Consider the following 20,888-nt stretch of genomic DNA (forward strand, 5'->3'; position numbering starts at 1 on the left):
TTTCCGGATTTCAAAGTATGGAAGTTAAAGTTCTCAAGTGACTGCAGGACGCTGGTGAAAAGTAGGTGAGATACGGGTGAATAAAGGACCAATGACCAGCAATTGCCAGATGGGGAGCCGGGGCGGGGGGCGGGCGCTACTACACTACAGTAGGTAGACGGTAAAGATCCCGTGAGCAACACCGGGCGGGGCAAACCGGAAGTGGCTGTCAATGCAGTGATTCACTTCCGGAGGCGGGTCCTTCCAGCGCATGCTCGTTTCCATCGCCTGCGGCGTCGTCCCCTACAGTTTGTGGCAGTTTATTGGGCTCTTCACAGTGATGGGGTATCGTGCCCTTTAACTCTTGAAGGAGATGCGCTCTAATGTAGCCATCAGGGCCTGCCGAAAAGTCTGCAGGTGTCTGTTGTCTGGGTTTGGGGGTCGAATAGAAGGGGGACAAGCCGAGCGTTTGGCGGAAAGGAGTGGCTCCCTCGGAGGGCACCCCAACGCCCACGCGGAGCTCGCCAGGGGCTGCGAGGACACGGAAGCCACCGAGTCTGCAGAGAGTGAGGCGCTGGTGGAGGTTTGTCAGAGAAGGCATTTTCTTAGCGGAACTAAGCAGCAGCTTAGCCGAGATTCTCTTCTGAGCGGGTGCCACCCGGGTTTTGGACCTTTGGGCATAGAGCTGCGGAAGAACTTGGCCGCAGAATGGTGGTCCTCGGTGGTGGTGTTCAGGGAGCAGGTCTTCGCGGTGGACGCCGTCCACCACCAACCAGGCCCTTCACTTCCGGGAGACGGCGCCTTCAGGTTAGTTTCGGCAGAAACTCTACGAGAAATCTTGCAAGACAAAGAACTGAGTAAGGAACAGCTAGTAGCATTTCTTGAGAACTTATTAAAAACTTCTGGGAAACTCCGGGAGAATCTTCTTCACGGTATGGTTCTTCACGATTTCATGCTTCAAAAACAGGTTTGGGGTAGAAAGGCAATCTCACTAAGTTTGGGGATTGCATCTGGTCCTTTTTTTTCCCCATGCAAAGGAAGTCATCTGGGTCTCACCTCATTGAAGTGGTCCGTGGAGCAAATTGGTCCATGGAATTATTACTGTTAAAGAATTTGAATGGAAGAAGCTAGTAATGCTCTCAGTTTCACCGAGCAACCCCATATACTTTTACAGCTCAATTGAATAGCCTAGAATTAAGAGCTGAGTTCAATCAAGTGTTTGAACCATTTGCTCATTGTTAACAAAAATGTTTACAAATATTTCCACAGTTACCTAATTGACTAATCAAAAGGTTTTTCTTTTCCCGCTTGAGCAAAAGGAAAAATTCATCCTTTCTCCCCAAATTAATCTTACTGAAAACAGATCTGCAGACTGGTTTGACCCTTTAGGTAATGTTTGAGTTTGCCAACTCTTAAGACTAATCAAGCTATATAAGTAATTGTTGAGTGAATACACAGTAATTTGTGGGGCATCGTTGGCCTTTAAAGTCAAACACAACATAATGCCAAAATTCTGAAAGAAAAAAGGACCTCAGGTTCTTTACAGGACGTACTTGCTGCCATAGGGTCTTATTTTTGTGAAACTGTCCTTGCCATCTTAGTACTGTAGAGTAACTTAAAATATCGTAAACATCCATAGTTATGCCCATATTGTATCCATTTAAAGATTTTTTTAATGAAATAAAGTAAATAAAAACAAACTGGTCAGATGCTGAGGTTGTCACTCAGTGGTAGAGTGCTCAACTAATATGTATGAGGCATTGGGTTCCATCCTCAGCACCACATAAATATAAAATAAAGGTATTGTGTCAACCTAAAACTAGAAAATAAGTATTTTAAAAAATTGGTCATCAGTATGATGGTTTCTATTCATAACACTTTATTTCATGATGGCTTTACTTTGGGATGTTGAATCACTATCTGCTCATTTACTATGACCAGGAAACAGATCATCTTCTTTCCTGTCTGTTAAATGGAAGCATGGTCTTTCCAGGTACAGAATTAGAAAATGAGACATCCATTCATTTGAGCATCTATTTAGTTAGGAAACTTACTTGATTTAACTGCCAGTTCCTTAGTTGTCTAGTGTTTTTAGCTTAAAGTTTCCCAGTTTGCCTTTTTTTTCTGTTCCAAGTGCCTTTGTGCCCTTCCATCCCATATCTGAACTGTTGTGATACCCTCTACTTATAAGTTTTTAAAAGTTTCTTAGCCATTCTGTCTCCAAATACTGCCCTGCCCTATTTTTATGCCTATATGTGACTAATTATGTTAGACCTTTTCCCCATCTTGTCATCAATTTTCTTCAACACATTAACCATGTTTTAATGTTCATGTCTAATAACTCTATTGTATCTATTTTTATTATCTGTTTCTCTCTGAGCTTTTAGTCATTTGGACTCTGATATTCTAGGTAATTCATACATAAAAAGTTGTAGAGATAAATTGAAGTTACAGGTGGTAGTTTCTTCCTGGGAGGATATACTTTTGCTCTGGCAAATGCAGAGAGGGAGTGGGGTGCATAGCTTCTTTTTTCTTTCTTTTTTTCTGATACCAGAGATTAAACCCAGGGGGACTTAACCATTGTACCACATCCCCAACCCTTTTTATTTTGAGACAAGTTGCTGAGGGCCTCATTAAGTTGCTGAGACTGGCTTTGAACTTGTGATATTCCTGCCTCAGTCTCCCAAACCTTGTGATGCATATCTTCTTAACACAATCAGGAACTCAGCTGATGAGGGATGTGGCTTCAGATCTTCACCTCTAGTGTGTAGTCCTATTGGTGTCCCCAGTAAAAATTGGGTATTTACCAGGCCTGCTCTTTTTTGGTGGGTCACCAACAACAAGTTTTGTATTTCCCAGTAACAGCATTCAGCAGGATGCTCTGCTACTTGGGGAATTTGAAGAGCATCACTAAATATTTAGTTCACCTCTCTGTTCTTCCCTACTTTCCAGATCTTGGACCCTCACATTCCTTTCTGCCTTGGTAATGTTCTGTCTTTACACAGATTTTAACAAAATTTTGACCAGTATCTCTCATTACAACTTAGTTTCCCCAAATCAGGTAACATACAGTGCTGTAATTTACTGAGATGTATTCTGAGTGCACAAAGAACTTTTTTTACAATTCTAAGTAGAAATGTTATAATTCTAACTCTGAAATTATTTAACGTATATTAGAGGATAAAACAAATAGGTAAATGTTATTGGTACCAAGATTTTCACTGTAAGAGAAAAGGCAAAAATAAAAAGGAAGGCAAGGATAAACTGTAATGTTAATTGTGAACTGGGAATATCAGCATGAACTCATGTAAAACTACATATTTCTCAACTGTCTTTATTGAAAGAGCATAGAAGCAATGATATTCCATAGCAATGAGCACACTTAGCTCCAAGATCTTAATTTCTAAAATGAACCAATGCTTGGAGAAGTGGCTGATTCCAGGTCTTGGGCAAGGAAAGTACTAGGTGAGTTTGGAACACTTAATGGGACTAGAAAGCAAAGGGACACAGAAGCTAGCTTGATTTTGCACAAATTGAGCATTTAAAAAACATTGATCACGATGGATCATAACGCACTACGTAAAATAAATCTTACAGATCCATAGTTTTAATTAAAAAAAAAAAAAGTAATGAAGCCAAGGGTAGAGAAGAAGGGGTAGAAAAAGGATTTGTTTTAAAATATCAGGTGGGATATTATTGGAAAGCAGGATATTATTGGGGAGTAGATACTTACTACCTTAACTAAATAATCAAATTTGGTTGTGTAAGTATTGGAATAATGTGTGCTTTCCTGCTAAAAATAATTAGCTCAAATTCAGTCTTAAGAAAACAGTAGATAGGCACTGGGACTCAGTGGTAAAGGGCTCGCCTAGCACATGAGAGGTGCTGGGTTTGAACCTCAGAGCCACATAAAAATAAATAAATATATGTGTAAAAAAAAAAAAAAAAAGAACAGTAGACAAATTACAAATGTGAGATAATGAATGACAGTCTGGATTAGAAAGCAAATGACAAAAATGTCATTGAAAGCAAAGTTGAGTTGGGAAGTCTTCTCAGTGGAAAGATTGAAGAAACCTAAAATGCAGTACATGGACCTTAATTAGAAAGAAAAGAGCAAAAAATGATAATTTGGGTGACAGAATAAAATATCAACCATGTGGGCTGAGGTTGTGGCTCAGTGGTAGAGCGCTCACCTAGCGCATGGGAGGCCCTGGGTTCGATCCTTGGCACCACATATAAATAAATAATATAAAAGTATTGTGTCCAACTACAACTAAAATAAATATTAAAAAAATATCAACCATGTGCTGAATGATACTGTGGTTAATTTTTAGGTGTAATAAAGGTAAGCCGAGAGTAGTTTTTGTTTTATAGGAGTTGCATGTTGAAGTGTTTGGGTGAGAATAAGAAAAAGAAAACTAGGGAAAATGTTGATTATTGATGATTTTAAGTGAAGAGGTATGCAGGTGTTCATTATATACAAGTGTCTACTATTTCAATTTTCTTACAGATTTGAAAATCTTCAAACTAACAGTTTGGGGGAAACTACCAAAAATTAAGTGGTAATTTAAGATTTCTCTTCATTAGCTCCATGCTACTTACACTGCTGTGTTAACATTACACTATTAGTTTGTCTACAGATAAAAATGATTTGAGGAATGGGGATATAGCTCAGTTGGTAGAGTGCTTGTCTTGCATGCACAAGGCCCTGGGTTCAATCACCAGCACCACAAAAAAAAAAAAAAAAAGGATTTCTGGAGTAGAATTTATACATGACTGGTGTTTTTTTTGACAGGTGCCTTGGAGCAGTATGCTAATTGCCTGGATCTGGTAAACAAGAGGCTACCTTATGGCCTCGCTCAGATTGGAGTTTGTTTTCATCCTGTTTCTGAAATAAAGCAGATTCCTAGTGGTGTTAAAAGGTACAAAATATGGCAAATAACCTAGCCTTGTATTTAAAAATAGTCAAGAACCAGATATTTCCACTTTTGGATAAATTATAAAATTTTCTGATGAGCTAACTCTGATATTTTTGATGTCTAAAGAATTGGTGAGAGGACTGAAGCTTCACTAGTATGGTTTACTTCTGCAAGGACTTCAAGCCAGTGGCTTGATTTCTGGTTGCGTCATCGACTCCTGTGGTGGAGAAAGGTACTACAATTATAACTTTATAGTTAACAAGTAAATCATCTTAATGTGTCAAAAGTAATGCTTTTCTGTGTGACAAATGAACTTAGATTTGATGTAGCTACATTATATTTGTAAGAGATAGCTATAATAAATCAACAAATAAAAATAAAAATTTTTTTGTAATGACTTTCATTGTTCAGATTATAGACTTTCTTTGGTAAAGACACTTTTTGAGCTCAGATACTGTTGTTGATAAGAAATTAGAGTTCAAGCCAGGCATGGTGGTGCACTCTAGTAGTCCCAGTTACTCAGAAGACTGAGGCAGAAGCGTTTCAAGTTCAGACGGGGCACCTTAGCAGGCACTGACTCAAAAAGAGCTTGTGGGGAGTAGGGGGTAGCTCAGTGGCAAAGCACTTTCCTAGCATGCTTGATGCCCTGGGTTCAATCCCCAGTACTGAGAGAACCATACAAGGTAGAATTTAAACCCCTCACCTGCCATTCTTCTCTGGGGAGAGTTCGACCCTTTCCTCTTTCACAGCGTCAGCATTTGCTTCCTATCTCTGTGAATGCTCCATGTTAGTCAAAATGGTTTTTATAATTTAAAATCAAGTTTTTTATATAATGAAAAGTTGAAGGGTTTTGTATTGCTGTAGTCTTACCTTTTCCCAACTTTTAAAAATCCCAAACCTAAACGGAAAAATCATAAATAACCAAGCACTTTACAGAAGGATAAGAATGGTGACCATACTTTTTTCTTTATCCGGTTTAGTTCATGTTTAAATTCCCTCTTATTCATTGGCTACAAAAAGTAGCATCAATAGTTTTTCTCACCTGTTCTTTCAGACTAAAAATGAGTATGTTTAGCAGTATACTCACTCATACTTAATTAAATTTCAGAAGTTTTACTTGGGACTTGACTGGTTTCAGTCAGTTGCTGGATAGTGTCTTAGGCAACTTTAATTCTTAGGACTAATTAGGGGATTAGTGGTAAAAAGTTAATGAAACAAACTTTCTTTTCCAGTTTGCCATGAGTCCATCTAATTTCAGCAGCAGTGATTGTCAGGATGAAGAGGGACGTAAAGGAAACAAACTTTACTACAATTTTCCCTGGGGAAAGGAGCCAATAGAAACTCTGTGGAATCTAGGGGATCAAGAACTCCTACGCAAGTATCCTGGAAATGTGTCTAAATTACATGTACGTTTTTCCTTGAGCTCCTGTGTGCTTTTTACCCAGATTCTCTGTGATCATTTCTGAACCATTTGAGAATGATTGCAGACCTGGTGTCCCATCACCTTTTAATATTTCAGTGTGTATTTTTCAGGTGACCTCTATATAAACCACAGTGCAGCCATCAAAGTCAGGAAATTAGCAGCAATCCATTGTTACTATCCATTCCACAGAACCCTTCAGATTCAACTGGTAGGCCTGGTGAGGACCTTTATAGATCCAGGATCTAATCTGGATCACGTGTGTTGTATAGTCTGCTTCAGATGAACAGTTTCTTTTATCTTTCTTGATCTTTCATGACCTTGGCACTTTTGAGGTGTGCAGGCTAGTTGCTTTGTAGAATGACCTTGGAGTGGATTTGTCTGGTTTGTGTCACACCCCATTGGGAGGCACATGGCATCAGTACATCACTGAGAATGCTGACTTTAATCTCTTGGTTCAGATGGTATCTGCCAGAGTTCTCTAATGCTAATAAATATTTTGTATTTGTTAATGTGTTAATAAGTCCTTGGTGGCAGATAGTTTTTTGTCCCTAAATTTTGCTGCATCCATCCATCATTTTTGCCCAGATAAGCTATCACTGTGAGGATCGTCAAATGTTTTTTTTAATACCAATTTCATTATTCCTTCTACATTTATTGGTCAGCAATATACTATAGGGGAGAACTTTTCTTCTTTCCCCATTTATTCGTTTTCTTGTATTGGTATGGATTCACAGATTTCTATTTTTATGATAGGGTCCAATCTATTACTGTCAGTATTGATTTTCATTCCCAAATTGTCCTAGACATTTCCGGTATCCTTTACTTTTCGCCCCTGTGCTGGGGATTGAATCCAGGGCCTTATGCATGGGAAGCAAGCTCTCTATCACTGAGCCTCATCCCCAGCCTTCCAATGTCCTTTTGACATGTTCCATCATCATCTCTATTAGCACTTTCTCACCTTTTTATAACAAATTGTCATAAAAATATGAAGTTCATTTTATATTTTCTTTATTTAGCTATGAAGTCAGCCATTTCCTATTAAAGGAATAATGTATTTTAAAAACCAATTTTGCTATGAGGTATATTCCATATAACCAGAAATCAGTGCTTGGGGCCCTATCCTGGGTACAAGTAGGAAATGTTGTGGATGATTGCATATGTGTGTATTTACACACTTAACCTCTGTGTTTGTATCTCTTAAAATCTAGGAGTTCATACTAGTTCTTCAGATTCCACCCCAATGCCATGGAGTTTATTCTAGTTTTCCGTCTGTGCTAATTTGTAATTCTCTTCTTTGACAGCAACCTGGCTCCAAGTATTTTCAGTGTATTCACTTATTTTTCATTTGGCCTATGTAACCAAACTCCCTACCATGTTTAGACAAAGCTCAGCTCTAGATGCACCATCCTTCCACCCTCATACCCTGGATGGATGTGAAGGAAGAAGGAAGAGAGGCTAGTTGGAAAAGTGGATACTGAATATGCTTTCTCGCCCTACAGCCTCTCACCTAGTGTTCTCACCAGAGCACAGGGAAGGAGAAAAGTGTGGCCCTGTTCACTGTCTCCTTTCTCCTCTACCAGTCATGCTGGCCACAAGTTTGGCCCTTGACCTCTTGGGCTGGATGTACCAAGCAACTTTAAAAGCTCAGCCCTGGCAAGGGGGAGAAACAGAGCTTCCTTTACTTCATAAAGTAAAACAGAATTTTCTAAAATTTAAGCAGATGACATAATCCCTTAAGAGAAGCGACCCTGCCTTCTAAAACTTCACTCCTGTGGCGAGGAGGAGCTGTGTTGTATCGCTCAAGTGGTTCCAGGTTTGAACGTGTGGATTTTCTGACTTGCACGGGTGGGAGTTTTATGTGCCATTGGGGCTAATATAGTCTGACAGGGAAAAAAGGTGCCTGCAACTTGAAAGGGCTCCGATGATGAAAAGGAACGGGTTGAGTAGCCCTCTCTGCAATGCCTTAGACTAGAAATGTTCTGAATTTGGATTTTTTTTAGTTTTTGGAATATTTGCCATATATATAAAATAAGATACCCTGGTGAAATTAATTTCAAGTTCACATTCACCTCATTCACAGACACTGCAGATAATTTTAGGTAATATTTTCGTGTGCCTGGGTTTTTTGACTTTGAGCCATCACATGAGGCCAGGTGTGGAATTTTCTACTTGTGGTGCCATGTCAGTACTCAAAAAATTTTGAGTTTTTGATTTTCAGATTAGGAATGCTCAATCTATAATTCATGTATAACAAATAGAAAGCTGACTAATTTTGAAATTTGAATAAGATACCTAATAAATAATTAGATTATTCACGAACATTTTACATAATTCCACTAAGGTCATACTTCATTTTGGGGTGTTTCAACTCTCAAATGAAACTTACTTCATTAATTATTACAAAGACCAATTCAAATTTGTGAATAGTGATTTAAGGATGATCTTATATCATGGCTGTTAGTCACATGATAGTCTTTATTTTGGTCTGGGGATTGAACCCAGGGGTGCTTAACCACTGAGCTACAATCCCTTTTTAATTTTTTATATTGAGAAGACCTCTCAAAGTTGCTTTATGGCCTCACTGAGTTGCTGAGGCTGGCCCCAAACTTTCAATCCTCCCTGCCTCAGACTCCCGAATTGCTGGGATTATTGGTGTGTGCCACTGTACCAAGCTCATGATATTCTTTTAAAAAATAATAATAATAATTTTTTTTAGTTGTTGATTGACCTTTATTTATTTACTTATATGTGGTGCTGAGAATTGAACCCAGTGCCTCACACATGCTAGACAAGCACTCCATCAACTGAGCCACAACCCTTGCCCCTCATGATATTCTTTATTGGAGTAATTTTCACAAATGAAACATTTTCTACTGCACAATTTTTGCTCTTCCATGGAATTATTCTTCTATTTCTGTAGTTGACAGAATTATTCATCATTAGGTGAACGTATTGTAAATTATTAAGTAGAATTTCTGCCATTTGGTGTTTAGCTTTGAGAGCTGGGAATGTTGCTCAGTGGTAGAGCACTTGCCTAGTGTGCGTGAGACTCTGGGTTCAGTTCCCAGCATTGCAAAAAGCAGAACAGTAAAGCAATTCAGTGAAGGCTGAAGAACAGTTAAGATAGAAGATACGAGAAACCAAATATTAGATATTCTAGCTAAGACCAATTACCATTGGATAGCTTGACATCCATAGATATTCAGTTTTAAAATATTAGAAAACAAAACATTCTTAATACTTAATAACAAGCAGGCTTTCTCTTGCAGTGCCTCAGAATTATCTTACTCAATATCAGTTCTATAAATGTGTGAAAGACATCAACTCTTAATGGAGTTAGATTAGATATCAGAAAGCTCAATGCCCTTTGAGGGCAAGTTTTTAATCTTTGAAGTATCATGTAATTCAAATGTCTGTATGTATGTGTATTAATGAAGACTGTTTGATCTTGGATAATTAAAAGAAGTTGAGGGTTTTTTTGTTTTGTTTTGTTTTGTTTTTGTATTGCAAAATGTACAGCATTTATTCACATACAGACAAAAAGGCACAAATTCTGAGCTGTCCTCAACTAGTTTTATAAATACTTTCAAGAGGGTTGTTGTTTTTAAGCATTCAAAAAAAAAAAAAAATCACAGCCAGGTGCAATGGTATGTACCTATAAACCCAGCTACTCAGGAGGCTGAGGTAGGAGAATGGCAAGTTCAAGGCCTGCTTGGGCAACTTGACAAGACTGTCTCAAAATAAAATATATAAAGGGTTTGGGATGTACATTAGTGGTAAAGCACTTACCTAACATGTATGAGAGGACCTAAGATCAATACCCAGCACTGCAGGAAAAAAATAATAATAACAAATATCCACATTAAACAATGATAATAGGAAGAAAAGAAAAAAGAACTGTTTTAAAACTTGAAAATTTTTAAACTGAATATTTTTCATATTTGAAATGATTCTTCAATTTAAAAGAGAGAAATAAGTATATCAATACTTGATGTATATAATGTATTTATTATATTTTATATTCATAATTACAGCTTTAAACCAAAAGTCAAGTTCTTAAGAGATGTTTATTAGAGTGTTCCCTTTCTAGCTACCATTCACCTAGGAAGCACTGAGAAAAGGTGGCACTTGCTCCACTCCAGCTTAGTCCATCCATTCTGGGTGCAGAGCCCAGCACTGTTGTGTTGTAGATTCACAGCTGACTGTGAGTGGCTGCTGCCTGGGATCCACTGGTGAAATCTGAACTCCCTGTGCAGAATGTGTCCCCATCATCTTTGTGCCCAGTGCCTAGCATAGGCCTGGTCCAGATGGGATGCTTTGGGAATTGAATTCCTAAGTTTGTATTCTGATCATATAATTCTGAAATATATAAATTTAATAAAGAGTTCTGTTAATGTGACAACTTTAGTCTTTTCTGTGAAGGGCCGAGATGGACGGAAAAATGTGGTACCTTGTGTCCTGTCTGTAAGTGGGGATCTGGACCGAGGCGTGCTAGCCTACCTCTATGATTCTCTCCAGCTCACCGAGAACTCCTTTGCAAGGAAGAAAATCCTTCTTAGAAAGGTGCTTTTGATATTTCAGAGATGGACTTGGGAAACTAAACTTAGGGAACTTTTTCCCTTTTTTTATGTTAATTGTGCCCTTTTCCTCCCTTTTGCTTGTGACTTTTAATTGCCTTAGGTCCTGAAGCTCCACCCTTGCTTAGTCCCTGTAAAGGTGGCCTTGGATGTGGGAAGAGGCCCTACCGTGGAGCTAAGACAAGTAAGTTCACCTGCAAGCTGTGATTTTAATTATGACTCTTACTCCAAGTAAATTTGGTAGCTTGCCACTTGAAATTTTATTTTTATTTGCTTACTTTTGAAATGTTTTAATTAAGTATTGAACTGTGGGTAAATACTGTGGTTAATTACAGACAGTTGAACTATGGTATAAAGGAAGCTGAATACAATTCAGTGGATTTTGCTGTTGAAGTCATGCCCACTCAGTTTCATATTTTAATGATTTTATATAGTTTTAGGGATTGTGATGTAGCTCAGTGGTTGAGAGCTTGTCTGCAATGCCCTGGATTCAATCCCCAGCATCACAAAAAAAACAAAAACAAAAAAAAAAAACCCACAATTTTAGCAATTAAAATATGTATACAGATGTCTAATGGATTATTTCTTTCCATTTTATCTTAATGCTTGTTGATATAAGCAGAGATTCTAGATCAGTGATTTTGGTTTTTCTTACCTGTCTTGGTCTAATGATTAAATATTATTGAGAAAAACCAGTGGCTTGGATTTCATTTTGGGGGGGAGATTCCTCTTTTAGCAGTCATCATTTCTGTCCAGGACTGAGACCCACCCGGCCTCTCTGGTGAGGTCTGTAAAGTGGCAGTAGTGAGCCAGCAAAAAGGACTGTGGCTTGTGCTGCACGCCCTTGCAGCTTGCAAGTTCCTAGGGTTTGAGAAACTGCTCTCAGGGACCCCATTTGGTCATATCTGGAGGCATTTTTGATAGTCACAGGAGGGGAAGTGGGTATGGCCAAAGCCCCTGTGTCTGAAGTGTCCAGGGGACAAAGCCAGTGCTGGCCATTATAAATTTTCCTTTGTTTTGCTTTGCTCTCCTGCTCATTGAGAAGAAGTAAGGTCCACTGTGTCATTTAATAGTCATTACTTTTCCATTTGCAGTCAGACTTTGTCTCCAGCATTCCATAAAAACTAGTTCATTCTTTTGGAACATTTCTGTGATTGGCTTCTGGAATTCCATGCTACAAGTTTTTCTCACATTTTATCCTCCTGGCTCTTCTCTCTCTTTGATAATGGTAGCATAATCCTAGGGCTCAATTTTCACCTCTCACATGAGTTGAGAGTTAACATTGCTCTTTGGACCTGTTTTTTATCTGACAGAACCAGTTTTAGTTTAATTGGGTTTGTTTTGAATGATAATGGTGATTAAAAATCATTTGATATAAAATATCTCTCAGAAGATTTGCATTTATTATGCAAATTATTTTCAGAGGAAGTATGCACTTTATAAAGTACACAGTATGTAAATTATAAACATTAATATGTGGACCCAACAGAAGCCAGAGGGTCAGAGAGAGCTAGAGTAATATAGTCCAAAGAGGTCAGCCTTGCCTGGACACAGAAAGGACACAAGAAAGGACAGAGAATCGATCCGGAAAGGCAAAAAGAAAATAACTCACATAGTGGCAAAAGTGGGATTAGAATGGACCAGGATAAAACTGACTCCAGACCTTTTATCTCCCCCCCCACCCACACCCCACGAGGCTTATCCAAAGGTGTAAAGTTCTCTAGAGGTAAGATGAATGCTTCTCGCATCCTCAAATCAACTCTAAATATATCTATAAAATTTTTTTAAAAATTAATATGGGATATTAATGCCTCATTATTTCATTTTATTTTGAGTCAGTGTCTTCCTGAATTGTCTAGATTGTCCTCAGGTTGTCCAAGTAGCTGGATTACAGGTGTGCACCACTTCACCTGGACTTAGAGACTGAAGAAGGTGATTTGTGAATTGTGGTTTCACAAAAATAGGACACTTTTTTATTTCTTTCTATTTGAGGTCTTTATATTTTTCTTCAGGTTTGTCAAGGGCTATATAATGAATTACTAGAAAGTGGAATTTCAGTGTGGCCTGGATACTTGGAAACCTTGCCATCTTCATTGGAACAGCTTTATTCAAAGTAAGAGTGAGTTATTTTCCTTGCATAAGAAAAATTAAAAAAAAAAAGAAATGGGGCTGAGGATGTGGCTCAAGCGGTAGCGCGCTGGCCTGGCATGCGTGCGGCCCAGGTTCGATCCTCAGCACCACATACCAACAAAGATGTTGTGTCCGCCGAGAACTAAAAAATAAATATTAAAAAAAATTCTCTCTCTCTATCTCTCTCTCTCCTCTCTCACTCTCTCTTTAAAAAAAAAAAAGAAATGTGTTTTTTTCAGTTATTACATGTGTCTTTAGTTAATGACAATTGAAATAAAACTCGAAATGTATATGTAATTTAAAATTATTCCTTATTGTCCCTTTTATAGAGCCATGTGCCCTTTAATAAACCTATTAAGTCCCACATTCTCAATTCTGCAAATATTTCAACAAAATTGACACAGGTATACTAAATTGGTTGGAAATCATAATCTAGAATTTACATATCTTATATATATTTTCACAAATGTATATGTAAATTATATATTTTTAAATAATTTTTTTAAGTTGGGCACAATACCTTATTTCATGAATTTATTTTTATGTGATGCTGAGGACCAAACCTATTGCCTTACACATATGAGACAAGCACTCTACCACTGAGCTACAACTTCAGCTCCTGGAAATTATATTTTTTAAACACTATATTCATTCATCTATTACTTTTCTCAAAGACTCTGTAGACCTCTGAAAAATAATAGTTATTTAAAAGTTGCCGTATATGGTGGTATATCTGTTACTCAATTCAAGTTTCACCTCTGGGATGAGGGGACAAAATGGGTTAATTGCTATAGCAGGGAACAGAAGGTACATTTGAGCGCATGCTGTGTACAGTTCTAAAGCTTCATGTCATGAAGTATGTGTACCTCAGTTTATCCATTAGGGATGACATTACATACATAAGGTGCATTTGTTGAATCAGAACTCAAGGAACATGATGATGCCTTTCCTTGGCTCATTCTGAGATTAAGTGGAAGAGAATTCTACCCAAGCAGAGAGAACTAGTCTTCTCAGGGATTGGCATCTCTGCTCACCAGATTGCTCAAGACTGAAACTGGTTACTGGTTGATCACCCTTAACCTGAAAATTCAGAATCTGAAATGTTCTGAAACCTGAAACTTTTGAGTGCTGACGTTTCACAAGTGGAAATTTCCACACCTGACCTCATGTGACAGGTTGCGGTCAAAACCCAGGTGCACCAAAGATGTCAGCCTGCCTCCTAAATAGATGTCAAATTCACATCTCTGTCTTTATAGTTAAGGTCATCCAAGTTAAGGTCACCAGTATCTTTTGTGTAGTATTGGATTCATCTCCTAATTGATCTCCCTTTATCTAGTCTTGCTAGTTCTGCTATTTTATTAATAAAAATGATTCATTCTTCTTTCTTTTGGGTGTATTTTTATTTACTTATTTATTTTTTACTGTTTGTGTTGAATATATGTCTTTTGGATAAAGTGATCTGAAAGTTTGTATTCTGAACTCCTTAAAATTTACCTTCTGGATAATGTCTGCAAAAAATAGCTTTCTATTTTTAGAAACAGCAACTAATGGTTTTATCATATATCAAATGAAGACATTGAACTTTCCAGTCCTCACAGGTTCTAGAACCTTACCTTTGAGTCATGCGGATGTAACAAGTATTGTTGTTATTTATGCGGCTTTTGTCCCCACGTATTTTTATCCATGTATTTATTATTAAATACCTACTATGCCTTATGCATTTTGATACTGAACAAGACAAAGTTCCCTGGTCTTGGTTTTGTGAAGCTAGAATCTAAAACAGATAACAAATAACTAAATAGATAAAATAGTTTTTGATGGAATTCTACAAAGGAAGTAAGCATTTAATGAGATAGTGTAGCTTGCTGAGCAGAAAGGCCAGTGTAGATATATTCAGTGATTAATGAACTACAACCTCTATTAGCAAAGCTATAAGTTATAAAGAATGCGTGTAGTTGGTATAATTTGCTGTACACCTGATCTTTACTATAACATTGTTTATTATACTAGACTTTAAAATCATTGTTCTTGAATTACAGCCAAGTTCCAAAGGCTGTGGGGGTTATGAGGTTCATCCATATCACACCAAATGATGTGTTGAGGTGCCGATGTTTATGTTTCTGGTTTTAGTTTCTCAAGACTTCCTCAATTACAATCCATTACAAGCTCTAGGAATTTTGCTTTGAATATGATTCGGAAACAAAAAAAGTTGGGTTTATCTGCTTCAGCTCTTAGGCCCTGACCTTGAGTTGGAAGTGGCAGGGCTGTGGTTGAAGCTGGCACTGTGGGTTTGTGTATTTGAGTTCATGTGTTCTATTGAACTTCTCTTTTCTTAGGTATGATGAAATGAGTATCCTCTTCACAGTTTTGATTACCGAAACTACTTTGGAGAATGGATTAATACATCTGAGAAATAGAGATACCACAATGAAGGAAATGATGCATATATCCAAATTAAAAGATTTTTTAATCAAGTATATGTCATCAGCTAAGAATGTATAGGTTTTCACATTTGTATAATAAATACTCTCCTAATTTGGTTGTTTTATGTTCATTTGGATTGTTTTTAGTCCCTTTGCACTAAGAAGTAGACATTTTTTGGTGCTTTCTTTGATTCATTTATTAATATACTTTTGATGTGTTTTATCATATCAAGAATATGTTAAGCTACAAGAAACAAAAATCCTACTATACTGGTTTAAGCAATTTGAGGTTTGTTTTTCTCATATAACAAGAAATGCTGGGGACAGACCATCTAAAACTAGTGTAACTCTGTATAGTTAGGGACCTAGGCACTGGGTTGACCACCATCTATAGTATGTTGACTTGTCGCCTCCTGATCACAGGTGACTGCTGCATTTCCAGCCTTCTTGTCCACCTTCTAATTAGGAAAGTCAAGGAGACAAGAGCTAGCCAGTGAAGAGTCTTCCCATTTTAGTTATGAAAATAAGAGCTTTCCTAGTCACTGCAATCAGAAGATCTCTCCATCTCATTGATCAGAATTGGGCCATGTGGCAGTTGGTCCAAGATCAGTCACCATCTAAGGAAATGAGAATGCACTGATTTAGTAAAATGTAGCTTATCCCTTGGAGTACAGTATTATCTTACTGTCTGACCATGGGTTTTTGTATCAAAAAAAAAAAAAAAAAGGGTGTTTTGTAGTCCTAAGGATTGAACACAGAGGCACTTTACCACTAAGCTATATCCCCAGCCCTTTTTATTTTATTTTGAGACAAGGTCTTGCTAAGTTGCTGAGGCTGGCCTAACACTTCCAATCCTCCTGCCTCAGCCTCTTGAGTAGCTGTCTCAACATAAAAAATTCAAGAAGGGCAGGGGCTATGACTCAGTGGTAAAGCACCCTGGGTTCAATCCCTAATACAGGGGAGGGGCATAATTTACATAAAAATAAATTTACCTATTTCAAGTGATAAGTTTTGACAAGTAACTACCAACACAATGACAACAGGACATTTTCATCACCCCCAAAACATCCCCTCATGACATTTTAGTCTGCCTTAGTAGAAAACCTTATTAGGTTGAGAGCTACATAGCTGGACTGTTTCTTTTTGACAGAACTTCCCCCAACCCAGATGCTTTTAATGAATTTTCATGCTCATAAATATTTATTCTTATGTGGTGCTGAGGATCGAACCCAGGGCATCACACGTGCTAGGTAAGTGCTCTGCCGCTGAGCCATAACCCCAGCCCTCATAAATATTTTCACAAAGTAAAAATTTACAGACTTTAAATTTTTTCTCCTCATTGATGTTAAGCCACATTGCTCTCTTTTTTTTTTTTAAAGAGAGAATTTTTAATATGTTTTAGTTTTCAGCAGACACAACATCTTTGTATGTGGTGCTGAGGATCGAACCTGGGCCGCACACATGCCAGGTGAGCGCGCTACTGCTTGAGCCACATCCCCAGCCTCAACACATTGCTCTCTATTGAAACATGTTAGAAACCTATGAGGCTGGGTGCAGTGGTGTGTATCTGAAATCCCAGCTATTCATTGGCTGAGGCAGGTGGATCACAAGTTTGAGACTAGCCTGGGCAACTTACCAAGATCTTGTCCCCCAAAATAAAAAGGACTGGGGATGTAGCTCTGTGGTAGAGCACCCCTGAGTTCAACCTCCAGTCCTGGGGATGAGGAACAGAAAAACAGTCCTGAAACTCATTGTTGACTTAGCTATAAGAATGTTCTTGGAGACAGTGGCCTGCTATATTTATAGTACGTCCTCATGTGAAGAAGCATAGAAATTTTCTCGATTTAAATATCAGGATTGTGTGTTTCTCCTGAATCACTGACCTATTACATCTTTACATAGGCCTTTTATCCATAGGTTGATTCCCATCCATGGGTTCAACCAACCGTGGGTTAAAAGTACTCGGGGGTGGGGTGGGGGACACAAAATCTTGCATCTGTATAAACATGCTCCCCTGCCCTGTTATTATTCCCTACATAACTGTATGTTGGAATTTACTTGTCTCGGGTGTGCATACTCTGGAGCTGACTTAAAGCACAGGGGAGGATGTGCACAGGTTCTGTGCACAACTGTGGATCTTGGTATCCAAGGGGGATTCTGGAACCAATCCCCATAGATACTGAGGGACGACTGCATTTTTGTTCACTCACAAAGACTATAGGTGTCGGGGACCTCCCAGCAGGAGCAGGTGAGACAAGGAGCAGGTAGGGACTCCAGGAAGGCCTTCTAGATGAGTGATAGAAGTGGAGAGGTGACGTGCTGGGTAACAGCTGGGCAGGGAGCTCTACAAAGGTGGTCAGAAAATTGAGAAGGAATGATGCCAAGGAGCAGCCTTATGATGTGTTCTGGACAGAGGGACTGAGGCACCTAGGCCCTTTTGTAGATAGAGGAAAGGCCTGGAATAACCCCAGAGCAGAGAGCCAGCCAGGAAGGCAGGAGTGAGCAAAGGGGAGACAGGTGGGAGATGAGACCTGAGAGGGCACATCCTTCCACGAGGGCCACATTGAGGAGGTTGGAAACCACTGGGACAGGAGGGGACCATTCGAGCAGAGAGTGGGCATATTGTTCATTTGAAAAGATCACTATGGGGCCTCGGATTGTGGCTCAGTGGTAGAGCGTTCACCTAGCATGCGCAGGGCCCTGGATTGGATCCTCAGCACCAATAAATAAAAATAAATAAATGGAATAAAGGTATTGTGTCCAACTACAACTGAAAAAATAAATATTAAAAAAAAAAAAGATCACTGTGGAAAAGAGAACGCAGAGGAGCAGAAAGGAGACGTGTGAAGGGACTCTGACCTTAGCCCCATAATGGTGGCAGGACAAGGGGTGGGGGTGCAGCAATACCTTCCTAAACTTCTGCAGGAGGATCCCTGCCCAGACTTTGCACTCCGGATGGTAATTCTCTGGTCTTTTCCCAGGGAAAGGTCATGCTCTGGCGCATCTGATGGGCCACAGAGACAGGCACAGATGTCCCATGATCCTCAGGTGTCTAATTTCTCTAGCCTAAATTATGTGCCACTGGAGAGCTCAGTCACTGTCTCTAGCAGTGCTCACTGGGAAAGGGTCAAAGGTTAGGAATGAGTCCATTCCCCTCCAGGGCAGTTGAGGAGAGAAGGGAATTAGCTCCAGGCTTCCTGAACCGACTGCTGATCACGCCCAGGCAGGCCTCCCTTGACAGCCTGAGGGAGAGGCAGCACAAGAGCAAGCCAAGGAGGCTGTAATCCTCCACCCTGGGAGCGGGAGCAGGACCAGCCGTGCAGGGCCCAGAGCACACGCCTGCCAACTGCCAACGACTCCTCAGCCCAGCAGAGTTCTATAGATTGTTGGCTGTTATCATATGGATCTTAAATATGCCTCTAAAGACAAGTTCCCCAGCTGAAGGGGTTTGGGAGATAATGAAAACATTAGGAGGTGGGGCCCAGTTGGAGGGAGGCTATCCTGGGAATGTGCCCTTGAAGAGTTGGTCACCAGCCCCTCTCTCCCTCTGCTCCCCCGATGCCTGGAGGTGAGGGGCTCTGCTCTGTTCCGTGCTGCCCCCCCCCCAAGATGTTCTGCCTCATCAGAAGCCCAAAGCCACAGGGCCCCCACCCAGCAACTGAAGACTGAAACCTCCGAGACCGTGAGCTAAAATAAATCTTTCCTCCTTTAAGTTGTTTTTCTCAGGTGTTTTGCCACAGAGACAGAGCCCTGACTAACACACGGGTCTTTTTCTTAATGATTAGTAAGAGCTCACTATGCATTATGGACCTTTGCACTTTATCTGAGACCTGAGTTCACAATGTTTCCCTTTCATTATTCTTGTGACTTAATTGAGGTTTTTACTTTAAATATAATTTTCAACTAGTTTATCTAATCAAATGTCCTTCATGTCTTCTGGATAGTAAGTCAAGCCTAAAAAAAAAAAATTAAAAAAATAAAAATAAAATAAAATAAAATAAAAGTAAGTCAAGCCTAGGAAAGTCGTCTCCATTTTAAGATTATTTTCATTTAAAAAAATTTGTTGATGAAGAGAGCCTGCCATTGACAATAATTTTGTTCAGAAGTAAGCTGATACTCCAGATGGAATTATTTGTAAACTGCCACCATACATTTCCAAAGAAGGACTTGCATCCAGTTTTGTGGAGTCCCTTCTAATGCTTATTTAAATTTCCTAAAAACTGCATGCTCCTCAAAAGTAAATGAACTCCTCCCAGGGCCTCCCTTCACCCACTCAGTCCTGCCAAGGCATCTGTGGCATTACTTGTTGAGGTTCCAAGAATTTCTTTAAAGCAACAACCAAAGCAGAGCAGCTGATCACAAGCAATAAAGTGCTGGGATCATGGTGGTGGTGCACATAATGTCAAGGTTAAACCCAAACCTAATCATTTTGATAAACTGACCACTTAATAACTGGATATTAAAATATTTCTTAAAGTGAAACTCATGGTTTTCAACCACTCTATTGTAACTATACAGCAATTCTATTTATTTCATAGGCATGTGGAAAATAACACCTCTTTTATCAGCTTTTCTTTATTCCTTTAAATTGACCTAATATATTTTTGTCCTGGAAGCTTTTTATTTTACTTCTAGCTTTTGTGATCTTAAGTTAGGAAGCGTGTTTTACTTATGTTCGCGTATTTGTATCTCCCTCATCACCCTCTCTATATGTACATATATCATGTGAGCAGTGTCCCTACTATAAACTAGAGAAAATTACATCTTTAAGAAATCTATTAAATCCTCCAAAATGGGTCAAAGCATCAACCTCCTGCTAAAAGGGAAATATTGACCCTCATGGAAAATTTGCAAAATCTCATACTAAAATAAAGGAAAATTTTGCAATACTGAGAAAACTGTTACTTTTTTGTTCTGTTAAGTTTCATAAGATTGAAATAAAATATTAAAAATACAAAAAAAATTGTTTGGTACTATGAATTGAACCCAGAGGTAATTTACCACTGACCTATACATCCCCAGTCCTTTTCATTTTTATTTTAAGACAGGTTCTCACAAAGTTGGTTAGGGCCTCGATATGTTGATAAGGTTGGCCTTGAACTTGTTATCTTTCTGTCTCAGGTTTGTTTGTGAGAGAGAGAGAGAGAGAGAATTTAATAACAACATCTTTGTTGGTATGTGGTGCTGAGGATTGAACCCAGGCCGCACGCATGCCAGGTGAGCACGCTACCGCTTGAGCCACATCCCCAGCCCTGTTTGTGTGTTTATTTATTTATTAAGATGAGGTCTTGATATTTTGCCCAGGCTGGTCTTGAATTTTTGGGCTCACATAACTCTCCCATCTCAGCTCCTTGAGTAGCTGGACAGACACAGGCCATTGGACTGGCTAAGTGGCACTCTGGAACCACATTACTGGGTAGGGGGGTGTGGCTCCATG

General features: G+C 39.0%; 1 protein-coding gene across 3 annotated transcripts; it reads left to right on the top strand.

The window, feature by feature from the left end:
- The first annotated feature begins 179 nt into the window (after positions 1 to 179).
- On the top strand, positions 180 to 15,582 carry Polg2 (DNA polymerase gamma 2, accessory subunit). Of its 3 annotated transcripts, none has more exons than XM_005328216.5 (8): positions 180 to 911; positions 4,775 to 4,901; positions 5,025 to 5,130; positions 6,131 to 6,304; positions 10,744 to 10,884; positions 11,002 to 11,082; positions 12,911 to 13,011; positions 15,365 to 15,582. In XM_005328216.5, exons 1-8 carry the CDS (start codon positions 353 to 355, stop codon positions 15,528 to 15,530), a joined length of 1,455 nt encoding a protein of 484 aa, XP_005328273.1. In that variant the 5' UTR covers positions 180 to 352; the 3' UTR covers positions 15,531 to 15,582. The 3 variants fall into 3 exon arrangements, with proteins under 3 accessions (XP_005328273.1, XP_077898001.1, XP_077898000.1); XM_078041874.1 differs by having other exon boundaries at positions 183 to 911; positions 12,911 to 13,017; XM_078041875.1 differs by lacking the exon at positions 12,911 to 13,011 and having other exon boundaries at positions 181 to 911.
- Positions 15,583 to 20,888: the final 5,306 nt, after the last annotated feature.

Source organism: Ictidomys tridecemlineatus, chromosome 3 (genome assembly GCF_052094955.1).
Source record: "Ictidomys tridecemlineatus isolate mIctTri1 chromosome 3, mIctTri1.hap1, whole genome shotgun sequence".
NCBI classification, from domain to species: Eukaryota; Metazoa; Chordata; class Mammalia; order Rodentia; family Sciuridae; genus Ictidomys; species Ictidomys tridecemlineatus.

Coding starts and splice junctions, on each gene's coding strand:
- Polg2 (XM_005328216.5), top strand. CDS start 353: ATGCGCTCTAATGTAGCCATCAGGGCCTGCCGAAAAGTCTGCAGGTGT. Junction 5,131..6,130: donor GACTCCTGTGGTGGAGAAAG/GTACTACAATTA, acceptor TTTCTTTTCCAG/TTTGCCATGAGTCCATCTAA. Junction 6,305..10,743: donor GAAATGTGTCTAAATTACAT/GTACGTTTTTCC, acceptor TTTTCTGTGAAG/GGCCGAGATGGACGGAAAAA.